The 23,966-nt window shown below is 43.0% G+C and overlaps 1 protein-coding gene across 4 annotated transcripts in view; it reads left to right on the top strand.

Moving 5' to 3' along the window:
- Window positions 1–17,928, top strand: part of CADM3 (cell adhesion molecule 3) — a 265,166-nt gene extending 247,238 nt beyond the window's left edge. For 3 of the 4 annotated variants that reach the window (XM_072115133.1, XM_072115132.1, XM_072115135.1), the window contains 3 exons: window positions 11,563–11,583; window positions 14,552–14,677; window positions 16,322–17,928. In XM_072115133.1, the coding sequence (XP_071971234.1) occupies window positions 11,563–11,583; window positions 14,552–14,677; window positions 16,322–16,440 (266 nt within the window). In that variant the 3' untranslated portion in view covers window positions 16,441–17,928. The remainder of the gene's footprint in view (window positions 1–11,562; window positions 11,584–14,551; window positions 14,678–16,321) is intronic. The other variant, XM_072115134.1, reaches the window with a different exon arrangement.
- Window positions 17,929–23,966: the final 6,038 nt, after the last annotated feature.

Here is a 23,966-nt window from a genome sequence, read left to right as displayed (position 1 = left end):
CAGTGTTCATCACGATTGTCTTGAGCCATGAGGTCACAATAAGGACAACGCTGGCTAATAGTTGGTATGAATTTAGTAGTCAGACCCCATAGATACTCAGCCGAGCTGTTGACCGCATGACCTACCGTCTAGCTTTGGAGTTCATTGTGGAGTCAGTTTTGCCAAATGATGATGAATACAGGTCAACAATTTTACAACATCAACTATCTACTATGTACGTGGACCTCCTGACTCCTGTTAGATTTCAGGCAAAGAAGATTATGTAAGGTTTCAACGTGCTCAAATGAATATATACCGCTATCAGAGGGTTCTGGTGGCGATATCCGCCTCTCCTCAATGGAAAACATTGACCAGCTGGTCTAAGCAAGTTTACGGTGAGGTCAGGTCGCTGACCATCCTAAAGTGGTTAGCCACAAAACTGTCCAAATGGGGTTATGACAGTAAACTGTGATGGTGCACAAAGGATTTATACCTTTAAAACCACCACTGACTGCTCATGTACAATATATGCAATGTAATCTAGAGAAGTAGTAATCTCAGTGTCCATACAAAGAAAGATGGTGGTCACAGCATTTATCGACTTAACTGCCTCCTCAGCAGCTTTCGTCTTGTGCAGATGCAAAAAAGGTACAACTGTTCAGAAGATCTTCCTTATAAAATGGAAAAGTCCTTTAGGACAGTGTCCTCAGAGATGGAAATCTACCATCAAAATAAAATATGATAAACCAGGGGCAATTTCTTACAGATCCAGACACCATGACTGTTGTAATCTTCTCATATTTCTTATCCCTGACCACTTTCCTTCTAAAATCAACTTTAAAAATTATGGTAATGAGCATGAAGTGCTATCCTAGTGCCTCTTTGATCTGGCTTTACAGACTGTTACACTGTCTCCCCCTTCCCCTGCTCTCTCAGCACTCCCCCTACTTCTGCCAATTAGGGTAGTATTGACAGAGAAGCGCAAGTTTGAGTCAGTGTAACAGCTTGTGAAGTGCACAGACGGCCTCTGGTAACTCTAGAACCCTTTTGGCTCATTAGCATAATTATACAAGTTGATTTTAGAATGATTGAGGCCATGGATAACAAATATAAGAAGATTTCCACAGCCATGGTACCTGGATCTATGAGTAATGTCCCTGGTTTATCAGGATGGATTGTGATGGGAGATTTCCTTTAAAGTTTAGTAACGCCATATGCAAATGTTTTTTATTATGTATTTCATACTGAAGCTCATTATTTTCTTGCCTGGTCAATAGACATGTTCAACCTTACCCAGGTTTTTCCCGCTAGGTAGAATTATTATCAAAATTGTCATCCTGAAGGCACTCTAACTCCTTGGCCATTCTGGTAGCACAGCTCCCGATTCTGCCACAATCCATTTTCTGTCTGGAGAAGAAAATTCTCCGCCAGACAGTGTTCATAGTAGTAACTCACCTTAATCAATGATTGGCAAAACAGCTAGTATTTCCTCTTGTGCCAGAAGATACCTCAGGAAGTCGCGGAGAACCAGGTGAGGCAACCGGAACACACTGCATACAGTCAATACCAATAGAAGTAGATAGGATACCCAATAAGTACATCAATTTACAATAAAGTTAAATACACGATTTACAATAAACAATATATGTCTTTATTTAATCGGTCACCACAAAAAACACAGTTAAAAACTATACATAAAAACCACAAAGATGTGGCGGTGGTCTGAAATAACACAATACATAGTAAATACACTTTAAGTATCCAACAAACATCAATAAACAAAATTAGGCTATAACCAGTTCCATTACCCACCAGGGTGTAGTATGTAGCCAAAATAGGAATAGTAACTCTGACCACCGCCACAGCACCCCGACGCGCGTTTCGCCGTCGCTTCCTCTAGGGGGTGCGAAACGCGCGTCGGGGTGCTGTGGCGGTGGTCAGAGTTATTATTCCTATTTTGGCTACATACTACACCCTGGTGGGTAATGGAACTGGTTATAGCCTAATTTTGTTTATTGATGTTTGTTGGATACTTAAAGTGTATTTACTATGTATTGTGTTATTTCAGACCACCGCCACATCTTTGTGGTTTTTATGTATAGTTTTTAACTGTGTTTTTTGTGGTGACCGATTAAATAAAGACATATATTGTTTATTGTAAATCGTGTATTTAACTTTATTGTAAATTGATGTACTTATTGGGTATCCTATCTACTTCTATTGGTATTGCTTGTGTTTGATTGGTAGTAGGAGTTGGATATTTGGTATTGGGTTATCTTTTTTGGTATTTATTATACACTGCATACAGTGACCATAAATTTGCTTTGCCAAAACATGTGAAGCTCAAGGCCAAGTGTTTCCAAGCCATGGAAACTAGTGACCTTTATAGGTGTACTCTGCAAGACAGGGCCCCCAAAAAACATCTGCACAGTAAGGATGGAGTAGCTGTAGTGTTACCCAAAGAGAAGAAATGTTTTCAGTGATTTTTCCATATTAGGCTTTGTGCACATGGTCGTACTGCTCATCCCTCCCATCTCCATAGGAGCCGGGTGGCCATCTTGCCATAAGGGCAGGAATAGGACCTGCTTTATGATTTGCAGCAAGGCCTCCTGGCTTGGTCACGGTCACCACACCGTGACCTTGCACAATAGACCTCTATGGGTGCCGTAAGTAAACTGCAATTTGTGCGGCTCGCTCACAGTCCCATACATGGTTGTGTGCACTAAGCCTTAGGCTGAAAATTACTGCCCTTAGGTCCTACCATGACCGGAGTCACAATCAAGACGTTTTCGCAACATCTCGCCAGCGGCTTCTAGTTTATTCAAAACCTTATGATTATAATCGGCGCCATCTGTCTAACCTGGCCTTTCTAGCTTCCATCCATCCTGAAAAGAGCCATTCTACTTCACTCCGAAGCTGAAAAGCAAATTTAGCTTAGCTTTCTGACAAAATAAAAGCTAAACCTCTGCCATTCTCTCCGGCACCAACGAAGGGAAAAAAAATTAAAATAAGAATACAACAGGGCAGGATAAAATCCGTGTAGCGACAGATCCCAGACAATCGCTTAATCCCTAGTTGCTTTCTACTTCAGAGTCTTATCGCAGGTACAAGGTCGGACCTTCTCGGTTATGCAGCGCTCTATTCCCAGTCTGTCCTTTATCTCCTGGCCAGCTCCTGCTTTCTATTTAACCATCCCTCCTCCTCTCAGTGTCCTTCTTCCTTTTACTGATTTCCATCAGCTTTTTTTCCCTTGTCGGAAGACTTGATACCCAAAAAAAACAAGACTGTAGTTGGCGAGCCAACCATCGAGAAATAGACGTCCAACTCCAAGCTCTCCTCCCGCACAATTCCCGATTGACAACCAAGTCCAAAAAAAAAAAAAAATCAGCATTTTGCAAAGTACAATTTCAGTCATTTGTATCCCGCACTAGGAAGAAGCCAGTTCTAATTTCTCCTGATCCGTTTAATTCTAATGTTGCCTGGTAATTATCATTCTTTCTCATTATCTCTTTTTAAACTAATTATACTGCCATCGTTAGCCAAACAAAGCATCAAAAGATAGGGAGTCTGAATGAGCAATCTCCCTGAATATTCATAAGTTTACAAACAGTCTTATCATACGAGGTTACATAAAGATCAGGAAGAAATATTTCGGCAAAGTGTTGGATCTCTGATGGAGACATTAAACGCCAGCTTATTAAATAATTATTTAATTGCACGTGTTAATTAGTAGTGAATATGTCAAGCTCGGAATTCAATATTTGACTCCAGGAATAGATGGTGTTTATCATTTTAATCTGTTTGATAATTTGATGTTGCTGTACACAACCGATTCAGGATTTCAGAGACCTTTTGGGGCCTGTGATGGCGTTGAGCAAAAGAACATGAGCTAAAACCTGCATTTTATAGCTTGGAAAACCTACAACCAACAAAGACTCATAATCATATTTTGCTCATCCAGCCAATTGCTGCTCTTCCTTGCCTCCCCGACCTCTTGGCCCAGCATCTGAATGAGTAGAAAAGAATAAGACTCTTCTAGACACCTCTCCCTTGAAAACAAAAAAAAAGATAGAGCCTATTGTAATCCTAAATCCTTCCTTCCAATCTGCCATCTAAAAAGAGTCCAAACTACCCATACAAATAGGATGGCTGGTTAGTCCTACCAAAATCAATAGGGCAGGCCGGCTGTGTGGTCAGCATAAGAACCAAAACAGCCTTAATAAAGTAAGTTGGGATCAAATAACTCAATTATTCTTTACCATAAAATGTGTCATCACGGTAAACTCAAGACGAGCCATAGAAATGGTTGGCCCTGCCAAAAGCAAAGGGTTTGGCCAACCTGGCACTAATGTGTTGCCAGATGTAGGACATCAAAAAATCATTATCAAATGTCCAAAAGCTGGAAAAAAAACATGTTGGATGAACAATTGTATCGCCAACCACAATTATGTCCAGGCCCTAAGAATTTTAGCAAGACAAAAACAGACAAAAACCTTCTATAGAACACGTTTCCTTCAACATGTTCCTGCTGTAGCTTTGAGGATCATCATTAGATTTTCTAAAGTTGAACAAACATATTGGGGCAGATTTACTTACCCGGTCCATTCGCGATCCAGCGGCGCATTCTCTGCGCAGGATTCGGGTCTTCCGGCGATTCACTAAGGTCGTGCGCCCAATGTCCACCAGGTGTCGCTGCTGCGCTGAAGTTCGATGGAGTGCACTGAAGTTCACCGACCTACGCACTGCAGGTAAGTGCGTGTCAAGCGACACTTTTTTTAAAAAAATCCGGCGTTTTTTCCGAATCCGTTGGGTTTTCTTACAGCCACGCCCCCCCGATTTCCGTCGTATGCGTGCCGTGGCCGATGCACCACAATCGGAAATATTCGGATAACCCGTCGGTAAATGACCCCCATTGAATGACAATAGAATAAATAGTTGTGCTGCCAACAATTATTTGGCCCAGTCATTGACTATTAGATTCTCAGTGTCGGTAGCCTTAGAGCATTTCCTTAGCCTTACTCAATTAGAGGAGTTTTCCCAGACATTCCTAGTATGGTACACGGTCATCTTAAAAAGAGGGTGTCCCACTCAGGAAAAACTTCTATGAACCAGATATTCAGAGAACTGTAGTGTTTAGGTATGGCCTGGCATCAATGTATTGTATGACAATTTTTGTATTTTAGGAATGTGCCCAAGGGGCAATTGAGGGGGCAATTGAGATCTCTGCTAACTGTGAGTGTCAGGAGGCTTTAGTCATCACAAACCTAAACCTTTTTTTTGTTGGGCAGATTTGTCTTTGGATGTGAAGACACTAGCAAGTGTTCCCCATTTATAGCTCAACGCTTTGGGGGCTAGAACTATAAGTGGGGCTGCACTTATTGGACATCCTCTTAAATTTGTTTTGGAGGTTCTTAGAAATTTGGATTTGTGAGATAAAACATGAGCTCTATTTGTAGAATTCTAAATAAATAGGCAGCCATTTTGAATTAATCCTTTAAAAAATAAATTTCCAGGTTCTCTACTTTTCTCTCTTACTCCACTACAAAATGTTCTAAATAGCTTATAGTTTTTCATAATATTGTTCCAATAAGAAAATTAGATTGCACGCCATACAGGGATGTAGACTTATGTTTGAAATTTTTGTAGGGCATTGACGTGATATTACCAATATAATGAAAAAATTAAGACACCCGCTTAAGACAAGGTGCCCACCTTAATAACATTATTGTTCCTCCCCTCCTATAAGATACATCTAGCGAAACTTCCTGAAGATAACCGGTCCCTAATTTTAAATGGTTGCACCTCGAGAACAAAAAGACTGCCTGGAGCTGTATGGAAAATGGAGATAAGTCAGTGTGTGCACCTAGAAAGAATATTAAACAAAATGACAGAGAAAAGCAACACAATGGGCAAAAAAAGAAAAAAAAAAATTACAACCATTACTAGAAAATAATAAGATTGCCCGAGTTTGACAATATATCACGAATGTGCGAATAATTGTGTTTTTGTGGAAAAAATAAAGTATTGGCACAAATTCCTTCCTCACAAGACATAGCACCGGAGTCTGCTCAGCGCAGCGCCTTCACGTATTGTCATTTGTTTATCAACGCTCGTAAAGATAAATCCATTTTTACATCTAAAGCAGTTAGAGCCGCGGAAATTTATATGTTTTAATACTTTTTGGAGAACAGCAGAACGGCTGTAGGAATAAGGACCTGGAAGGATGGCACATACAGAAACCTCTTTGTGGGGGCTATTTTTTCATGAAGACATATAGGGGCAGATTTAATTACCCGGTCCGTTCGCGTTTTCCCGACGCGTTACCCGAATATTTCCAATTTGCGCCGATTTTCCCTGTATTGCCCCGGGATTTTGGCGCACGCGATCGGATTGTGGCTCATCGGTGCCGGCATGCGCGCAATGGAAATCTGGGGGCATGGCCGAACAAAAACCCGACGTATTCGGAAAAACCGCCACATTTAAAAACGGAAAATGTGTCGCGGAGCTTGCACTTACCTTCACTCAGCCGGCCTCGGTGTATTCCAGTGCGTTCCGATGCTCTTCAGCGCAGCAGCGCCACCTGGTGGAAAGCGGAGGAACTGCCTTAGTGAATCCCGGCCGGACCCGAATCCACCGCAGAGAAGGCGCCGCTGGATCGCGAATGGGCCGGGTAAGTAAATCTGCCCCATAATATTAATTTGAGACGGAAAGGTGTCACCTATAAACATTGATGTTTTTTCACCCTACAAACCCACCTATTTTGATGCCAACAAAGAAGAGAAAGGCAGCAGCACTCGAGATGAAGGTGAAAAGCCAAAGGATTCCTTTATTCACCCAGGATAGCAACGTTGTTATGCTGGGTGAATAAAGGAATTCTTTGGCTTTTCACCTTCAGTTTGAGTGCTGCTTCCATTCTCTCCTTTGATGGTTGTGGCTTGGATCCGTTGAACCAGGATTTACAGGGTTACATGCACCCACCTGAGTAACTCTATTTTTTCTTCTGCTTCAAACCGGATTATGTAACCATCTATTTCAATGGCCAACGTGTCACGATGCTTTATCCAGGAGTGGTGGTCATCTCTGATGTGACCAAAGAAGAAGAACAACCTCTCAGAAGACATCAATTTTGCCAATTTCCCTTAAGGTATACTACGAAGAATTAGAAAAGACCATACCCAAAAGTTTCAACCTAGTTTCACATTGAGCAACTGATGTTTTCCACTATGGGGGCTAGTAAAATTGTGTACAATGAAATTTGGCTCTTTCTATCATTCCTAATCTGGTGGATAAGAGAACAAGCCTTCTCTGTCCATTCTGGCCTTCTTCATCTAAAAGTTGAAAACTCCTTTAAAGTAGGTCAACAAGTCCCAAACTTAACCCGTTGTTTGTACGTCCGGTGTCCAAAAGTGAATATCAATCCAAACTCTGAGAAGTCACACACTGTGACGGTATGGGAAGTAGCACAAGCAGATGTTCTGTACGTCTTGGTGACATGTAGGGATGGCTTTATAAATATAATATAGCAAAGCAGAGCACTAAATATTACCGTAATTAAAAGAAGAAATTTAGTGCTCAGTAAAACCAGCTATAAAGACCATAGACATGATGGTTAATGCGGCTTGTAATTGGGTAATATAACAAATTATTTCTAATTAGGTCCCACTTTTCATTCCTCTCCTTGTACCCGGTCAGAGATGTCATGAACTAACACTGCCATAATCAAACACATGTGTACACGCCACTGAATCCCCAGCCCAGATCTCCAGCCGGTACGACGCGTATCAGCACTTCCCCGTTGTGTTCCGGCTTGATAAAGAAACCCATTTGGGTTATCAAACCAAAACAAAAATCCCATTAGATCAGACCCCGGCTCCTCCGTCCTATCTCCCTGATTCTCCTAATTACAAACAGCGCGACGATCATCATACGGACCTAATCAATTACCTCCGGCTCGCTTTCCCGTTTCGCTGCTAATCAAGAGAATAAAACCTCTTTTCTTTGAATACGTTTGTGTATTAAACAGCAAGAAGTTGGCATCGATTAATAGCACTTCCCTGCGAGTGCTTTCAGAATTTAATTTGTCCAACAATTGTTTAATTTAAAGAGTTATTTCTGCCCCCTCCGGAAAATCAATGCCAGAAATGTAAGGGAGGGCGCCATCGGAAAATGGCTTTTTAATGGGAAAGAATTGTGTTAGTTATTATGTGAGAATTTATAGCGACTCTGACTTAACCCTCGGCAGTGAAGCAGAAGTTGACATAGTACACGATGCCTAATTTTTTCGGAATCAATTTGAGTCACAACATTGAGAATATGAAACTTAGCACCAAGCCGACGTTGACGTGTTATAATATTTTTGATCGTAGTTTCACACATGAAGGGTTCGGTTACTTCGGAAATGATCAAACCAGACATTCGCCTCTCATGTTTAGAGATGTAGTAATACATGGCAGCCATGAAAATGAATGGTTGTCCATGTAATTCAAGTCAAGGCGGCTCGAAAAAGTACCACTCTGTTTTGCTGCTAGAGAAGATACTTCTTACCAATCCCTTGATTGCCAACCAGGTCTGGAGAAGGAAATATTCATAAGGGCTTTGTTTTACTTGTAGTCTGATATTTAGGGTGTGACAATTAGCTTTCCCTAACCCATCCCCTTGCTATCATGTTCATATAAATTGATTGGGGGGGGGGGGGGTGTTGGAAGCACTAATGGAGACAGGACCTAAGGAGTAGAGATATAGCCATCTGGCAAGGTGTACCTCCTAATACCCAGTATTTCGGCATGGGCAATAGCAGCAGAAGTGGCATAGAGATTGAACAATTGGGTCTCACAAGGTACTCTCAAAGACAAGGGATCTTTTTTGCGTTACCAGCTAACTTCTTTAATGCCCCATGCACAAGAATGTGAGCGAATTCAGGCCGCAAACAACAGGCCATGTGATGTTGTTTGTAGTACGGCTCACGCAACTCACTCTGCCCATGTCAACTGAAAGAGAGTCAGTGTGGTGTAGAACGTACCTATTAGAAGGCTATGGGACCTTTAGCTACCCAACGTTTGTGAAGTCTACGATTGTCATCTCTTTACATAGTTAGTCATAGTCATGATCGAATAATTAGGTTTTGTAAGATAAGATGTCGGTTGTGTCCATTGATCAGGAGTTCTTGGTTTTGTTGAAGCCTTCCAAAATCCATATGGTGCCAAAAGGTTCATAAGGGCGGCACGGTGGCTGAGTGAGTAGCACTACAGCCTTGCAACACTGGGGTCCTGGGTTCAAATCCCACTCAGGTCAACATCTGCAACGAGTTTGTATGTTCTCTCTGTGTTTGTGTGGGTTACCTCCGGTTTCCTCCCACTCTCCAAAACATACTGTTAGGTTGTTTAGATTGTGAGCCCCATGGGGACAGGGACCAATTTGGCAAACTCTGTGTGCGCTATATAAATAAATAATTATTATTATTATTCATAGTCCCCATGGTCTTTGAGTAAAGTAAATTCCTATGGAATCAATTTATATTCTACAGATACAATTAGGGCACAGATTTTACCCAGTGACCAAGTTGATCACTTTCCAAAAGAGTTGACCATGTGTTGACTTGAATAAGATGGTTGTGGGCATTCATTCATCTAAGGTTCTGGAAATTAAGTTGATTTCATTACATTGTGCATTGGAAGATTATTTTTTAACTTGGATGAGGTACATGAGGGGCCTGGATGACTTCCTTGATTAAAATCAATAACGTCATCCTTCAGCTAGATTCTGTGAATGGGACATTGAGAGATTTACTCATGAATCCATGTGGTGCCAATGGTGCTTCAGGACCAAAATAGCAAAAGAGAAGGTCATCAGAAACTTGTGATTCCAGTTCCACCATATATTTCACATATTGGTCATCCACTTTAAAAAGTCCACCTCTCCACCACTACTGTTCATCCTCTTTTGGAATGGTCCTCTGAAAGAGTTTCCACTGTAAGACCACAGTTCTCCTTCTACGTTGAGGATATAACATTGTTGCGTTCTCATCAACATGTTTATCCATGACTTATGAGGCAACACCCCATGGTTTAGACCTTCTTCAGTAGGAAATTATCTACTGAGGGAAACAGAGGAGGGTCTCCTTTATCACTCAATTGATCCTTCTTGAAGGCATCTCAGATATGACCCGGCAGGTTTTTCCATGAACATAGGGGCAGATTTACTTACCTGGTCCGTTCGCGATCCAGCAGCGCGTTCTCTGCGCTGGATTCGAGTCTGGCCTGGATTCATCAAGGTAGTTCCTCCGCCGTCCACCAGGTGTCGCTGCATCCGAATGCCCTGCAATTCACCGAGCCGGACCAAGTGAAGGTAAGCGCGTCCCAAGCGACACTTTTATTGTTTTAAATGCGGCGGTTTTTCCGAATCCGTCGGGTTTTCGCTCGGCCACGCCCCTCCCCCCACCCCGATTTCCGTTGCGTGCATGCCGGGGCCGATGCGCCACAATCCGATCGCGGGTCGCCAAAATCCCGGGGCAATACAGGGAAAATCGGTGCAAATTGGAAATATTCAGGTAACACGTCGGGAAAACGCGAATCGGGCCCTTAGTAAATGACCCCCATTGACTTGACGTCCCTCTTCCGCTGTTCCTCGAAGTAGTCTAAAAATGGCCTGAATTTACTCCTCAGTTCCGTAAAACTTTCCAGCTTCCATGTAAAATGTCCATGAGTCTTATCAGCTTTTCTGGCTTCCTACGGAGCACAAATACATGGATTATGTGGGCGGGAAAAATATTTCCTTCTATTTTTACCCACCGACATGAAAAATGCGAATTCCTAATGTAATTGAAGGTGCTTATTCAGAAGCCATGTGTTTTGTTGATTCTCCATTCAGGAATCTGTGGAAGACTTGTATTGTTAACTCCTTTGACGCTAGAGAGTCTTGCCGATGCCAGATCCATTGTCAGGGCTCCTTCTTGTTTGTCAACCACCGGGAGAAGTGCAGATCAAAAAGAAATTAAAATATAAAGTGAATCGAGCCGTGCTGTATATCTACTTTGCGCAGCCTTTGAAGCCTTTGTCAGGGTCTAGAACAAAGACCCAGAAAATGGCTTTGCCACTGTCGTCGCCATAGCAACCTCGACTCGGAGGAGAACTAGAGGTCGGCCATTTTGTTTGAGTGGTTCAAGGGGTCTGATTTATGTGACAATGGATAATTTAGAGCCCAAAGATTTGTTCCTTTCCCTCTTTTGTTCTGGGACCGCCACGCACGGCCATGGTGGGAACGTATTATTATAAAATATGTTATAATAATAGTCATCCGCTCCATAAAATGGCTGTTTATACAGATTTGCTTTGATATTTCTGCCTGATTGTTTTTTAGTGTATTTCTATGTTGATGCATGCAGATGGGGGGTGTCGGAGGTCATCGTTGCTCGATGGTGACCACTGACCATAGACGTTCTCCGATGGCTTTACTAATGGCTGAATCCACTGCTTGTCGTTTTACCATCTCTCGTTTTTCCCTCCCCATGCTTCCTCCATATTGTCACCTCCATTGTCCTGCCCGCTGTCTGGCGTCTACCACACTGACCTCTCATACCACCTGCAGAGTCCCAGACATTGTACCAAGGTATCCGTGACGTCTTAGGTGCCCTGTCTTCACTCTCAGCTTCTGCATGAATTGTGAATGTTCTCTTCTATAGACACTTGATTTCACTCCTTCAGCTTTATTTCCATTATAACATCAAAAAAAATTTGATATTTTTTGGGAGGGGGGTTTCCAATTATTCCCTATATCCCACACTCAACCTCTGTCACATCACAGTAGTACAAGATACTGAGTTATGAGGGACTTATCACACTGAGAATACAATCTGATGCTGCAAGTTATAGAGCTGGAGGAACTGAGGATTTTATGTAGAATTTGCTCTATAATGCTAATAATGCTGCCTGCAGATAGGACGCTTTGTACAATCTGCTCAGCTCCTCCTGCTCTATAACATGCTGCCTGCAGATAGGGCACTATATACAATCTACCCATCTCCTACTGCTCTATAACATTCTGCCTGCAGATAGGACCCTATGTACAATCTGCCCATCTCCTCCTGCTCTATAACATGCTGCCTGCAGATAGGACCCTATGTACAATCTGCCCATCTCCTCCTGCTCTATAACATGCTTCCTACAGATAGGACACTATGTACAACCTGTTTAGCTCCTCCTGCTCTATAACATGCTGCCTGCAGATAGGACACTATGTACAATCTGCCCATCTCCTCCTGCTCTATAACATGCTGCCTGCAGATAGAACCCTATGTACAGTCTGCCCAGCTCCTCCTGCTCTATAACATGCTGCCTGCAGATATGACACTATGTACAATCTGCCCAGCTCCTCCTGCTCTATAACACGCTGCCTGCAGATAGGACACTATGTACAATCTGCTCAGCTCCTCCTGCTCTATAACATTCTGCCTGCAGATAGGACACTATTTAGAATCTGCTCAGCTCCTCCTGCTCTATAACACGCTGCCTGCAGATAGGACACTATGTACAATCTGCTCAGCTCCTGCTGCTCTATAACATGCTGCCTGCAAATAGGACCCTATGTACAATCTGCTCAGCTCCTCCTGCTCTATAACACGCTGCCTGCAGATAGGACACTATGTACAATCTGCTCAGCTCCTCCTGCTCTATAACATGCTGCCTGCAGATATGACACTATGTATAATCTGCCCAGCTCCTCCTGCTCTATAACACGCTGCCTGCAGATAGGACACTATGTACAATCTGCTCAGCTCCTCCTGCTCTATAACATTCTGCCTGCAGATAGGACACTATTTAGAATCTGCTCAGCTCCTCCTGCTCTATAACACGCTGCCTGCAGATAGGACACTATGTACAATCTGCTCAGCTCCTGCTGCTCTATAACATGCTGCCTGCAAATAGGACCCTATGTACAATCTGCTCAGCTCCTCCTGCTCTATAACACGCTGCCTGCAGATAGGACACTATGTACAATCTGCTCAGCTCCTCCTGCTCTATAACATTCTACCTGCAGATAGGACCCTATGTACAATCTGCTCAGCTCCTCCTGCGCTATAACATGCTGCCTGCAGATAGGACACTATGTACAATCTGCCCATCTCCTCCTGCTCTATAACATGCTGCATGCAGATAGGACACTATGTACAATCTGCTCAGCTCCTCCTGCTCTATAACATGCTGCCTGCAGATATGACACTATGTACAATCTGCCCAGCTCCTCCTGCTCTATAACATGCTGCCTGCATATAGGAAACTATGTACAATATGCTCAGCTCCTCCTGCTCTATAACATGCTGCCTGCATATAGGAAACTATGTACAATATGCTCAGCTCCTCCTGCTCTATAACATGCTGCCTGCAGATAGGACACTATGTACAATATGCTCAGCTCCTCCTGCTCTATACCATGCTGCCTGCAGATAGGACACTATGTACAATCTGCTCATCTCCTACTGCTCTATGACATGCTGCCTGCAGATAGGACCCTATGTACAATCCACTCATCTCCTACTGCTCTATAACATGCTGCCTGCAGATAGGACACTATGTACAATTTGCCCAGCTCCTCCTGCTCTATAACATGCTACCTGCTGAGAATATCCCGCTCAGACCTTGGTATAGGGAGTTTTACCTACCATCACAATCCATCATGGTAAACCAAGGACATTACTCATAGATCCAGGTCCCATGATAATCTATCTATATTTATTATCCATGGCCTCCTTCCTTCTAAAATCTACTTTTGAAAATAATAGATCCAGGGGTTATTACCAGAGCCCTTCTGTGCAATAGCTTCACATGCTGAACAGGTGCCCTTCCCTGCCGGATTACATCAGGGTGGAGAGTGGAGTTCTAAGGGAGCAGGGTGGAGAATGAGACAGCGTAACAGCCTGTGAAGCACAAAGGGGTAAAACCCCCAGGAGTATAATTATAAAAGTTGATTGTAGAAGGAAGGAGACCATGGATAACAGATATAAGTAGATTACCACAGTCACCGTGCCTGGATCTATGAGTAATGTCCCTGGTTTATCAGGATGGATTTTGATGGTCATCATATTCTTCGTGGTGGCTCTGTTCACCTGATGATTTATGCAGCCTCCGGGCTTGATGGTGGTCCCACAGACTGAGATACATCGTTACATTCGATATCCGGCCACATGTCTTGGCCTTGGCCTCTTCTCTGTACTATATACAGGCACTTACCAAACCATAAAAGTCATCCTTAACTGTACCCCCTGATCAGGAGATCAATGGTGGACTTGTTGAGTGGATGTGACCCACATGGGAACCTGTAGTGGACAGGTCATGACGAGGCTCCCACACTGGACATCCACACTTGGCCTATGTTCCCTTTTGTTTCCTCTGCCCTGCTGCTTGTTCTTGTCCTGCTTTTTACCTGCACTGCTTTGTATTTACTACTTTTTTTTCTACTTTATGTATTTCTTCTGATATAATTATTACCTTTTTTTTTACAAAAATTTGTATCTCTTGTCTCTATCTTCTACCTCACGTCTTCCCTTTCTATGACCCTCCCATCCGGCCTCCCTCCGCAGACCCCAGCCCCATCCCCTCCCAGTCCAGCATTGACCACGCTGTTATCGGAGGAGTGGTAGCGGTGATCGCCTTCCTGCTTTTCTGTCTTCTTATCGTTTTGGGACGCTACCTGATCAGACACAAAGGTAAGGTCCACCATGATGGATTTCCTGCACGCTCATCGCCTAATATCACATTGTGGTCCAGAATATCTGCACTTCCAACCAATCATTAAATTATGGGGGATGGTTACAGCTTCGTTATACTAGTAGTAGATATTGTTTAGCCCTCTGACGATATAGTAGATTAGATCACAACGTCCCATCACAGTCAGCCAACGAAACCATAAGTGTTCCTTTGGCCGTCAGGAGAAGACTTCTTTTCCATAAAGTCCTCTCCAGTTGGATGCCTATGGATGACGGCCATTACTCTATGTTAGTTGTCCTACCATGACCATTAACCTGATGTCATGTGGACCATAGCTTTTTTCAAGGGGTCTAAGGTTTAGCGCTCCTTTAGACTTGGGTAGATATGATTTCTGGGCCGTACATGACCCTTCCTAGCAGTCTAGATGTGTATAATGCATGTAGGTAGGTGGCAGGTCCTGGGAGGTACAATCATCATGATTAACCTGAAGGCCTCAACAGGAAGACCTCAAGCAGATTGCCGTAGGTTCTTGAAAAACTTTCTGAAGTTAGTTTTATTCTACATGTAAATACTCTCCATACTTTCTGTTCAAGGATCTTCCACATAACTCCAGTAACTTGACTAGGGCTGTGCAGCCCATTATATTAATCTGCAGGGAAAAGGAGATTTCCAGTTACCATATATACTCGAGTATAAGCCAACTAGAGGATAAGCCAAGATACCTAAATTTGCCACCAAAAAATCTGAGAAAACTTATTGACCCGAGTATAAGCCTAGTGTCAGAAATGTCCCTTTAATTAAATGTCCAGCAGCAGAGCCCCCTTAATAATTACATGTCCAGCAGCAGAGCCCCTTAATAATTAAATGTCCAGCAGCAGAGCCCCCTTAATAATTAAATGTCCAGCAGCAGAGCCCCCCCTAAATGTTCAGCAGCAAAGCCCCTTAATGTCCAGCAGCAAAGCCCCCCCCTTAACGTCCAGTAGCAGCGCGCCTCAACATCCAGCAGCAGAGCCACCCATAATAATTAAATTAAATTAGAAGTAGAACCCCCTTAAAATAATTAGTACTTACCTCGGGAACTCACCTTGGCATCCTCTTCTCGTTGCGTTGCGGCTTGTCTTCTCCCCTTAGCTTTGGCAATGCAGGTAGAGACGCGTTTATGCGCTTTGCCCACGCCCACACACTATGATGTAATCAGGTGGCGACACGGCGCATCATAGTGTGTGCTCGGGCCGAGAGCATGGAATTGCCTCTACCAGGAAGCTGAAGCTGCAGGGAGAAAACAAGCGGCAACGAGAAGAGGACGCTGGGGGTGTGCGACGGAGGTAAGCATACAAGTGTATTGTTTTATAGACTTGAGTATAAGCCGAGTTGGCTTATTTTTTATATACTTGAGTATATATGGTAATCTAGGTCCCTGTTCCTGTGGCGAGGCCCTCCAATGTCTTGTTGACTCCTCCGTCTGGGCTGGAAGTATCTGCAGTTACAGAAGGGAGAACGTTGATGTTACCGGTATGAGGAGAGCCCTACTTGTGTACAGGACTTCCCATCCCTTTTACCGCACACTATCTCCCTACCCCTACTATGCTGATGAGAGGATGATAACGGTGATGTTGCAGTCTTGTCTATTTGTCCATTTTCAGGGACCTATCTCACCCATGAAGCCAAAGGATCGGATGACGCCCCCGATGCAGACACCGCCATTATCAACGCAGAGGGTGGACAAGGAGGGTCTGACGACAAAAAGGAATATTTCATATAAGCTCCACACCTTCTCCTAAAAAAAAAACGTGACAACGGCAGCGAGAACAACACATAGTAACCGACAATAAAACAAAAAACAACAACAGCGGCAGAACAACATTGAAACCAACGTTGGGAATATCTGACGTGGACGACTCTCTCTCTCCCTCTCTCTCTACCAGGGCTACAGCGAGGAGAAGGGGGACGGGAGAGGAAGGGACAGCGATCGGAGAGATTATGCTTCTAAAAAACAAACAAACTTGTATAAAAGTTATTACTAAAAACTCCTAAAAAAAGATAAAAAATTGCTTGCTTAAATCTACATATCTTCGGTGAACGCACTATTCTAACAAATAATAATCGTGAGTTAAGATATTTTCGGTTTATTTTCCTTTTACAACGTGTACAAAGTTTTATCTTTTGATTTTTTTTACTTTGGAATGTCGGGGTCGGGGCAGCAGGGAAAGTATATATAAATATTTAGTGTTTTTTATTTGGTTTTTTATTTTATTTAATTTTTTTTTGTTTTCTGGGTAAATTAAACTGGTAGGATAGATATTTTCTAGGAAGGAGTGTTATCCGTCAGGAATACACAGGGAGACGTTTCCAAAAGCTTCCATTTTAAGACCTGCAAAATTTTATAATTTTACCGATCCTTATAACTTTTAAGGGAGAATTGTGTGGTTTAAATGGTGCAACTTTTTGTAGCCGGTGGCCACTCGTAGCTCCGGCTGGGAACATGTTTGATGATGTTTTTGATTTTTGACAAGTGAGATGTTGAATTGTGGAAATGGGATAAGAAGAGGGAGCTCCCAGCTACTTCCCAGATTCGAGGCGGGTCGGTGTCCGTAACCGAGTTGGCTTATGCTAATCAGGGTCTCGGTTTTGCACAGAATTAATGAAAAAGGCACAGTGTTATTTGCTTAGTGTCATAATGTTTTACATTGTTTTCGGTCTTTCATCACTACCCCAGGTCTTAATGGAACGGCATGGTACGGTATGGTATAAAACGTGACCAATCAGAACCCTCCATTTCAGAGAGGCGGCCCTAAACTTGGAGCTCTCTTATTGGTTACCAGTCAGCAATAGAATCCCGGTTACAACCCAGTTATTGCCATTGGATAGGTGGTATTTACTCTCTTATACAGCACCATACCTATTATATTTACCACATGAATGCGTCATCCGGTGATTTATAGTTTTACCGATGTGGACTTCATCTTCACAGAGCTTACAGCGTCATTCATTTGACAGAGTTACCGATATTAACCAATAAATCTCTGTAATATGTCATACTATGTATGTACCAGGCTTGGCATAAATTATTTTTTTCGCTGTGTCATCGTTGCATTGTCCATCATTTTGTACTTTTTACGTCATATTTGGAATATATATTGTTTGTGTGTATATTTACTCATTGATATTACCCAAAAGTGGAAACAACCAACATGACCACAACCAACAAATGACCAACATGGGCAAAAATATATGAAATGTGTTCCTTATACTGTTTGTTCTATTTCGTTTCGGCACTAGTGGATGATCTATCAGTTGGTCCGGTCTGCCCTCTGATACAAACATAGGCTCATTTTAAGGATTGGTGGACTAGAACTGTCCACGGAACTGTAATTTTCTATTCAACAACTACATACATTTAGGGGCCGGGCTCGACCAAGTGTGCATGTCATCTCATTGAGCTGAGAGGAATGGGAATATGCCAGGAACCTCTAGGAGCAGATTATCTTTCAACCCTAAGGATTGGGCATGTTGAATCCTCTCTTGGGGAAGAGTTGACATACCCCATACCATACAGATTAATAATTGGTCATGGTCTATAAACTGGACTTCATTGTGTACAATTTTGTAAATTTCTAAACCTAGTTGTTGTTGACGGAAACCAGACTTCTTAGGGACCATTATCCAAAATTTGATAAATAAACTCAAACTCAGAATTATTTGGGACCGGTTTAGCGCCATTTTTAAACTCAAAAAGGGGAGATGGACCTCAAACCAGTAGGGATTCCCGGGGTCACTTTGCATATGCATTTTGAAGATAGTAATGAAGAGAGTATGGATTCATGACTAACAATACTCTACACAGCCATACCGGACCTATAGAGTTCTAGGCTTCCAAGGGTCCCTTTTAGAGAAATGTCCATTAAAGGGTCATGGAACTTCACAAGACATATAAGCCCAACTAGAAACATCTACGGGCAGATAGCTGTCGGCTGGGAGGGGAGCCCATGAAATTTTACGCCCATTGCCCAATTTTATTGTGTACTGAGGTTCCAAGTGTATCTTGTTTTACCGCATGGTTGTAAATCAGGGGCTTCCAGGTCAGTCTACTAACTGTTATATATATTATATATATTATACGTAATATATATGGGTCACTGTCGATAAATCACGGGTATTAATTGCTGATGAAACTTCTTGTAAACAATATACAGCAAGACTAGTTGTTGCCTAAAATGTCGCCTGTCCAATGCAATGGTATCCAAACCCTCGTTGATTCAAGAGCTTCACTTTTTCTTTTACAGTTACAAAGAGTGGAATATCTCGGGAGAAGGAATTCTCATGCAGACCCTACTCTTCCATCGCTTCCCAGGCCCCATAATACAGATTAATTCCTTCCTTTTTCTAACATACCATTTGACCAATTGAGGTGGTCACCAATAATTGGTAACACTATATTTACCTATTTGTCTAAGCAACATCGGGAGCCATTCTGCTTCTTTAATCCCACCACAGAAGTCCTTCAAACAGACCATGTCTTGATGTCTCTATAAGGTTTGGTGAGATGTCAAGAAAACACCTGGAGATGCTTGGACCATCAAGAGATATAACACACATTTTAAATCTCTCTGAGCCATGAGAAGCCCACCAATGGCCCGTATAATAATTGTGGTCCAAATATTGGGACATTCATGCCCAACTTTATTGATATGACACAAGTACATGAAGAATAGAGTAGAGAGCCTATAGCTCAATGGTAATGAAGTTCGTGAGTTCGAAACGCGTCAGTGCTCAATCCTATACTTTGATTGATGTCAACAAGTACATGAAGAATCCCTTAAAACTATCCTTAGATGGACCTAACTTCTCTAACTGAAGCCATGAGAGTAGGATAATGTATCCCAAATACAAGGGGTCTTCCTCAACCTAAAATCCAAATGGTTGCAATTTTTTTGTGAAGCCACAGTGTAAAGTAATAAAAAAATGGACTTGTAATGATCTTCTGGCAGCCATGTTGTTCTATGTTATGTGGCATGTTACATGTTAGCTCTTCAACCAAGACTTCCCTTACCATGTGAGTCCACTGATGCTCAATAAAGTTCATTTGTGTAAAATGGCTAGTGAAGACTGATAGTACGGGAATGTGTTATCTGTGGATCATGGATACAATTTCAGTGTTTGTAAATTTTAGGCCTAAATCCTGAAGTTTGCTCTGGTGTCTCCAAGGGCAGCTCTTCCTGTTCAATACCATGGATCACCTTCATCATCCACATCAATGGTGACATCTTACTGGCTTGAATAGTGGCAGTACGTAAGAGGTCATTGATATGGAGGATCATTTGGATACTCACAGCTTCCATAACTGGTATAGTCATTCCTCGAAAAGGATTTATACACCACCTTCTCTATTTTTTTATAAAGTCAGGCTTTACATTTAAAGATTGACGCCCCCAAAAAGGTAACAAAACCCCTCTATTCGAGTTAATTTACATAGTCCCAGTTTGGAAGTACATCTGCTTCCTACTCGTATCCAAACACTGATCATAGGACTTTACTCATATAATGTTATTACGATTTTGGTTAAAATCTTCTCTCGGAAGATTGCTCTTCCTAGTTCCTTTGTCAAAAATAATCTTTCTCTTAGTATTCTCACACTGTTCCTGAGATGCTGATAAATACATTGCACAGAAAAATAAAGGGAGCACTAAAATACCACATCCTGGATCTAAATGAATGGAATATTCGAGTTGTGATGCTTTATTCATTACATAGTGGAATGTGTTGAGAACACTAAAAATGGTCAATTATAATGAATACTCCATTAAGGTCAGGATCTGGAATTGTATGCAAACTCAAAGTGGAAAACCAAATTTCAGGCTAAATAAACTTCAGTGTAAATTCATCAAGACAAGGAAATCAGTAGTGTGCGTGGGGCTTCCACCTGCCTCTATGATCTCCCAACAACACCTGGACATGTTTGTGATTAGGCTCAGTAGTGTGTATGACCTCCACGTTCCTGTATGATCACTCTACAATGCCTCGACATGCTCCTAATTCAGCTGAGCAGTGTGTGTCTGGACTCCATGTGCCTGTATGATCTCTCTACTATGCCTAGACAAGCTCCTGATAAAGCTCAGTAATGTGTTTGGTCTTTACCTGCCTGTATGACCTCCCTACAACACCTGGACACGCTCCGAGTTAGGCTCAGTAGTGTGTGTGTGTCCTCCCCGTGCCTGTATGATCTCTGTACTATGTGTGGACATGCTCCTGATTAGACTCATTGGTGTGTGTGGTCTCCCCATACATGTATGATCTCCCTACAATGCCTGGACATGCTCCTGATTAGGCTCAGTAGTGTGTGTGGTCTCCACGTGCCTGTATGACCTCCCTGCAACCCCTCGACGTGCTCCTGATTAGACTCAGTGGTGTGTGTGGTCTCCACATACCTGTATGATCTCCCTACAATGCCTGTAAATGCTCCTGACTAGGCTCAGTAGTGTGTGTGGCCTTCACCTGCCTGTATGATCTCTGTACTATGTGTGGACAAACTCCTGATTAGGCTCAGTAATGTGTGTGGTCTCCACATATCTGTATGATCTCCCTGCAACCCCTCGACATGCTCCTGATTAGACTCATTGGTGTGTGTGGTCTCCACATGCCTGTATGACCTCCCTACAACACCTCAGCATGCTCCCGATGAGGCTCAGTAATGTGTGTGTGGTCTCCACATACCTGTATGATCTCCCTACAATGCCTGGACATGCTCCTGATTAGACTCATTGGTGTGTGTGGTCTCCACATGCCTGTATGATCTCCCTACAACACCTCAGCTTGCTCCTGATTAGACTCATTGGTGTGTGTGGTCTCCACATACCTGTATGACCTCCCTACAATGCCTGGACATTCTCCTGATGAGGCTCAGTAATGTGTGTGGTCTCCACATACCTGTATGATCTCCCGACAACACTTGTACATGCTCTTGATGTGGTGGTGGATGTTCTCCTGAGGAATCTCCTTCCAGACATGGATTAAAGCATCAACTTCAGCTTCTGGACTGTAATATAGTGTTGGTGTATGGAATGTGACATGATATCAGCACCTGCATATGGTCTCTTAATCACAAAGGCCTATTGCGTTGACTTGTGAACATCAGCCTCAAATATCTCTCATACCTACATCCTTTCTGACAGAGAAAACACATGGATATCAGTGGAGTTCATTGTGGCAGGGCTCTGGCCTTTTTCCTACTATTCTTCCTTGCACACAATGAGATAGCAGTCCTGCTGCTGGGAAGTTACCCTTCTTTGGCCCCCTCCACATCTCCTGGTGTGTTGACTTGTCTCTTGGTATCTGCTCCACGCTCTGGAGCAACTCTATTAGTTCTAGACACTGCCTCATGCTACCTCAAGAGGTGATAGCAATGACAAAATGCAAAATCAACCAAAACTACAGTCAAAAATGATGAGAACAGAGTAATGGTCTGTGGTCACCACCTACAGAACCCCTCATTTATATTGTAGGTCTTGCTAATTTCCAATCATTTCTACTTGTATGTTCCTTTTTCAGAACAGAAGGACAAATTGATTCACAATCAGTGTGGATTCATAACTGGACAGGTTGATTTCATAGAAGTTTCATTGACATGGAGTTTCATTGTGTTGTTTACGTGTTCCCTTTATTTAAAGGACATCCACCATCAAATTCGCCTGCTGGGGGATAACCTCGCTTTTGGTATGTGCGGGAATAGCCGGATTCTTGTAAAATTATTCAAATAAACTGCAGGTTCTCTGGCTATGTCTGTGAAGAACCTCTTGGCTCCACCCCCTTATAATATATGCACACCCCCTCCATGTTCATAGCAACACTCCCGCCTATTCACAGACGTCACAATCAGTGGGCGGGACCAGGCTGCTGTCAACACGGAGGAGGCGTGCATATATTATCAGGCGGTGAAGCTGAGACGAGCTCCAGTGAAGTAGGCTAGAGCGCCTCCGGCTCATTTGAATATTTTTATAAAGTCTCTGATCTATTTTTGTGGTGATGACCCTGATACCCCCCACACATCATGCCACGTTTCGTCAGTGATCCCTTTATTGGCATCAATAAACTCTACACTTTTATATTTGCTTTCAATATGATAACCATCTACAAGGTCGGGCACCAAGGCTGGCATAGAAGACCCCGACTATTGAGGCCTGGTCTGGTCATACACAGGTAAGTCACATACTTCATCTTATACTGCTACCGGGAGTTGGGAGGATTTTTTTTCCTTGCTATGGGCCAGTTGGAGATTCTTCTTCTTCTGGATCCATACTGTAGGATTATGGATAGGACTTGATGGACCTCTGTTGTCACTAATCTTATCGACTATGAGAATATGGCTCTCTCCATTTTACTATGCAATGAAAATACCCATGTGTCTGATCCATCTGATACATCGCGTGCCACTAATGGGGCACATAGGGGCATATTTATCATGGCCTTGCTTGCACTTGCCACTGTTTGCCCCAATCCACCACCTTCACACCAGTGGAGCGTGAAGGGTATGGGGGGGGTATGGGTGACCGGGAGTGGGCAGGGGCGGGGCGTTTCTGTCCCCACACCTGCGCACTCGCTGCAGCCGGCGACTTTTCACATGTGGAAAGTCCATGTCAGAAGCTATGGACAATGGTAACTATAAATGTCTCAACCACGTAGAGGCCGATTTGGGACATGAATCCACCGGTTCATAAGGACCTGTGGGTGGTTTAGTGTTTTAAATCACTCTGACAGGATCCCTTAAGAGTGGTCTCCCAAAGGTTAATAATGAGGCTATGCCTACAAAATTACAAGAATCCCATACCTACCTTTTATCGGGTCTTCCAGATGCAGCTCAGATGTTCTATTGACTTTCGGTCTCTGTCAGACTTGAAAAGACGATGTCCCATCTTGCAGATGACCATGTAGACAGTGGAGGCCATCAGTTGGCTCATTGGTCACGTCTATTGGCCCATTCTGGTGTGGATCGGACGCCTCGGGAGCCTGATGTGCCGGAGCTGCACCTGGACGCTCTGCCAAAAATTCACTAGATATCTTTTGATTACTTTTTTATCTCTTTGAACCCCTTTAAAAAAAAATCACATTTTTTTTTTAAAATAAAGAAGCCATAGAACCAAGCCGTTCCGTTTTATTTACTTGCAGAACACAATTTATAGCCGTGGCTACGGCAGGTACCTGGCCGGCGCTTTTAACAACGTTTGACTAATAAAATTGATGCCTCACATCTCATAAACATCTGGGAGCTAAAAATGACAGACGTGTCCGCGTCAT

This window comes from Engystomops pustulosus, chromosome 7 (assembly GCF_040894005.1).
Source record: "Engystomops pustulosus chromosome 7, aEngPut4.maternal, whole genome shotgun sequence".
NCBI classification, from domain to species: domain Eukaryota; kingdom Metazoa; phylum Chordata; class Amphibia; order Anura; family Leptodactylidae; genus Engystomops; species Engystomops pustulosus.
Note: the sequence above shows the minus strand (reverse complement) of the source record. Positions and strands in the feature narration are given on the sequence as shown.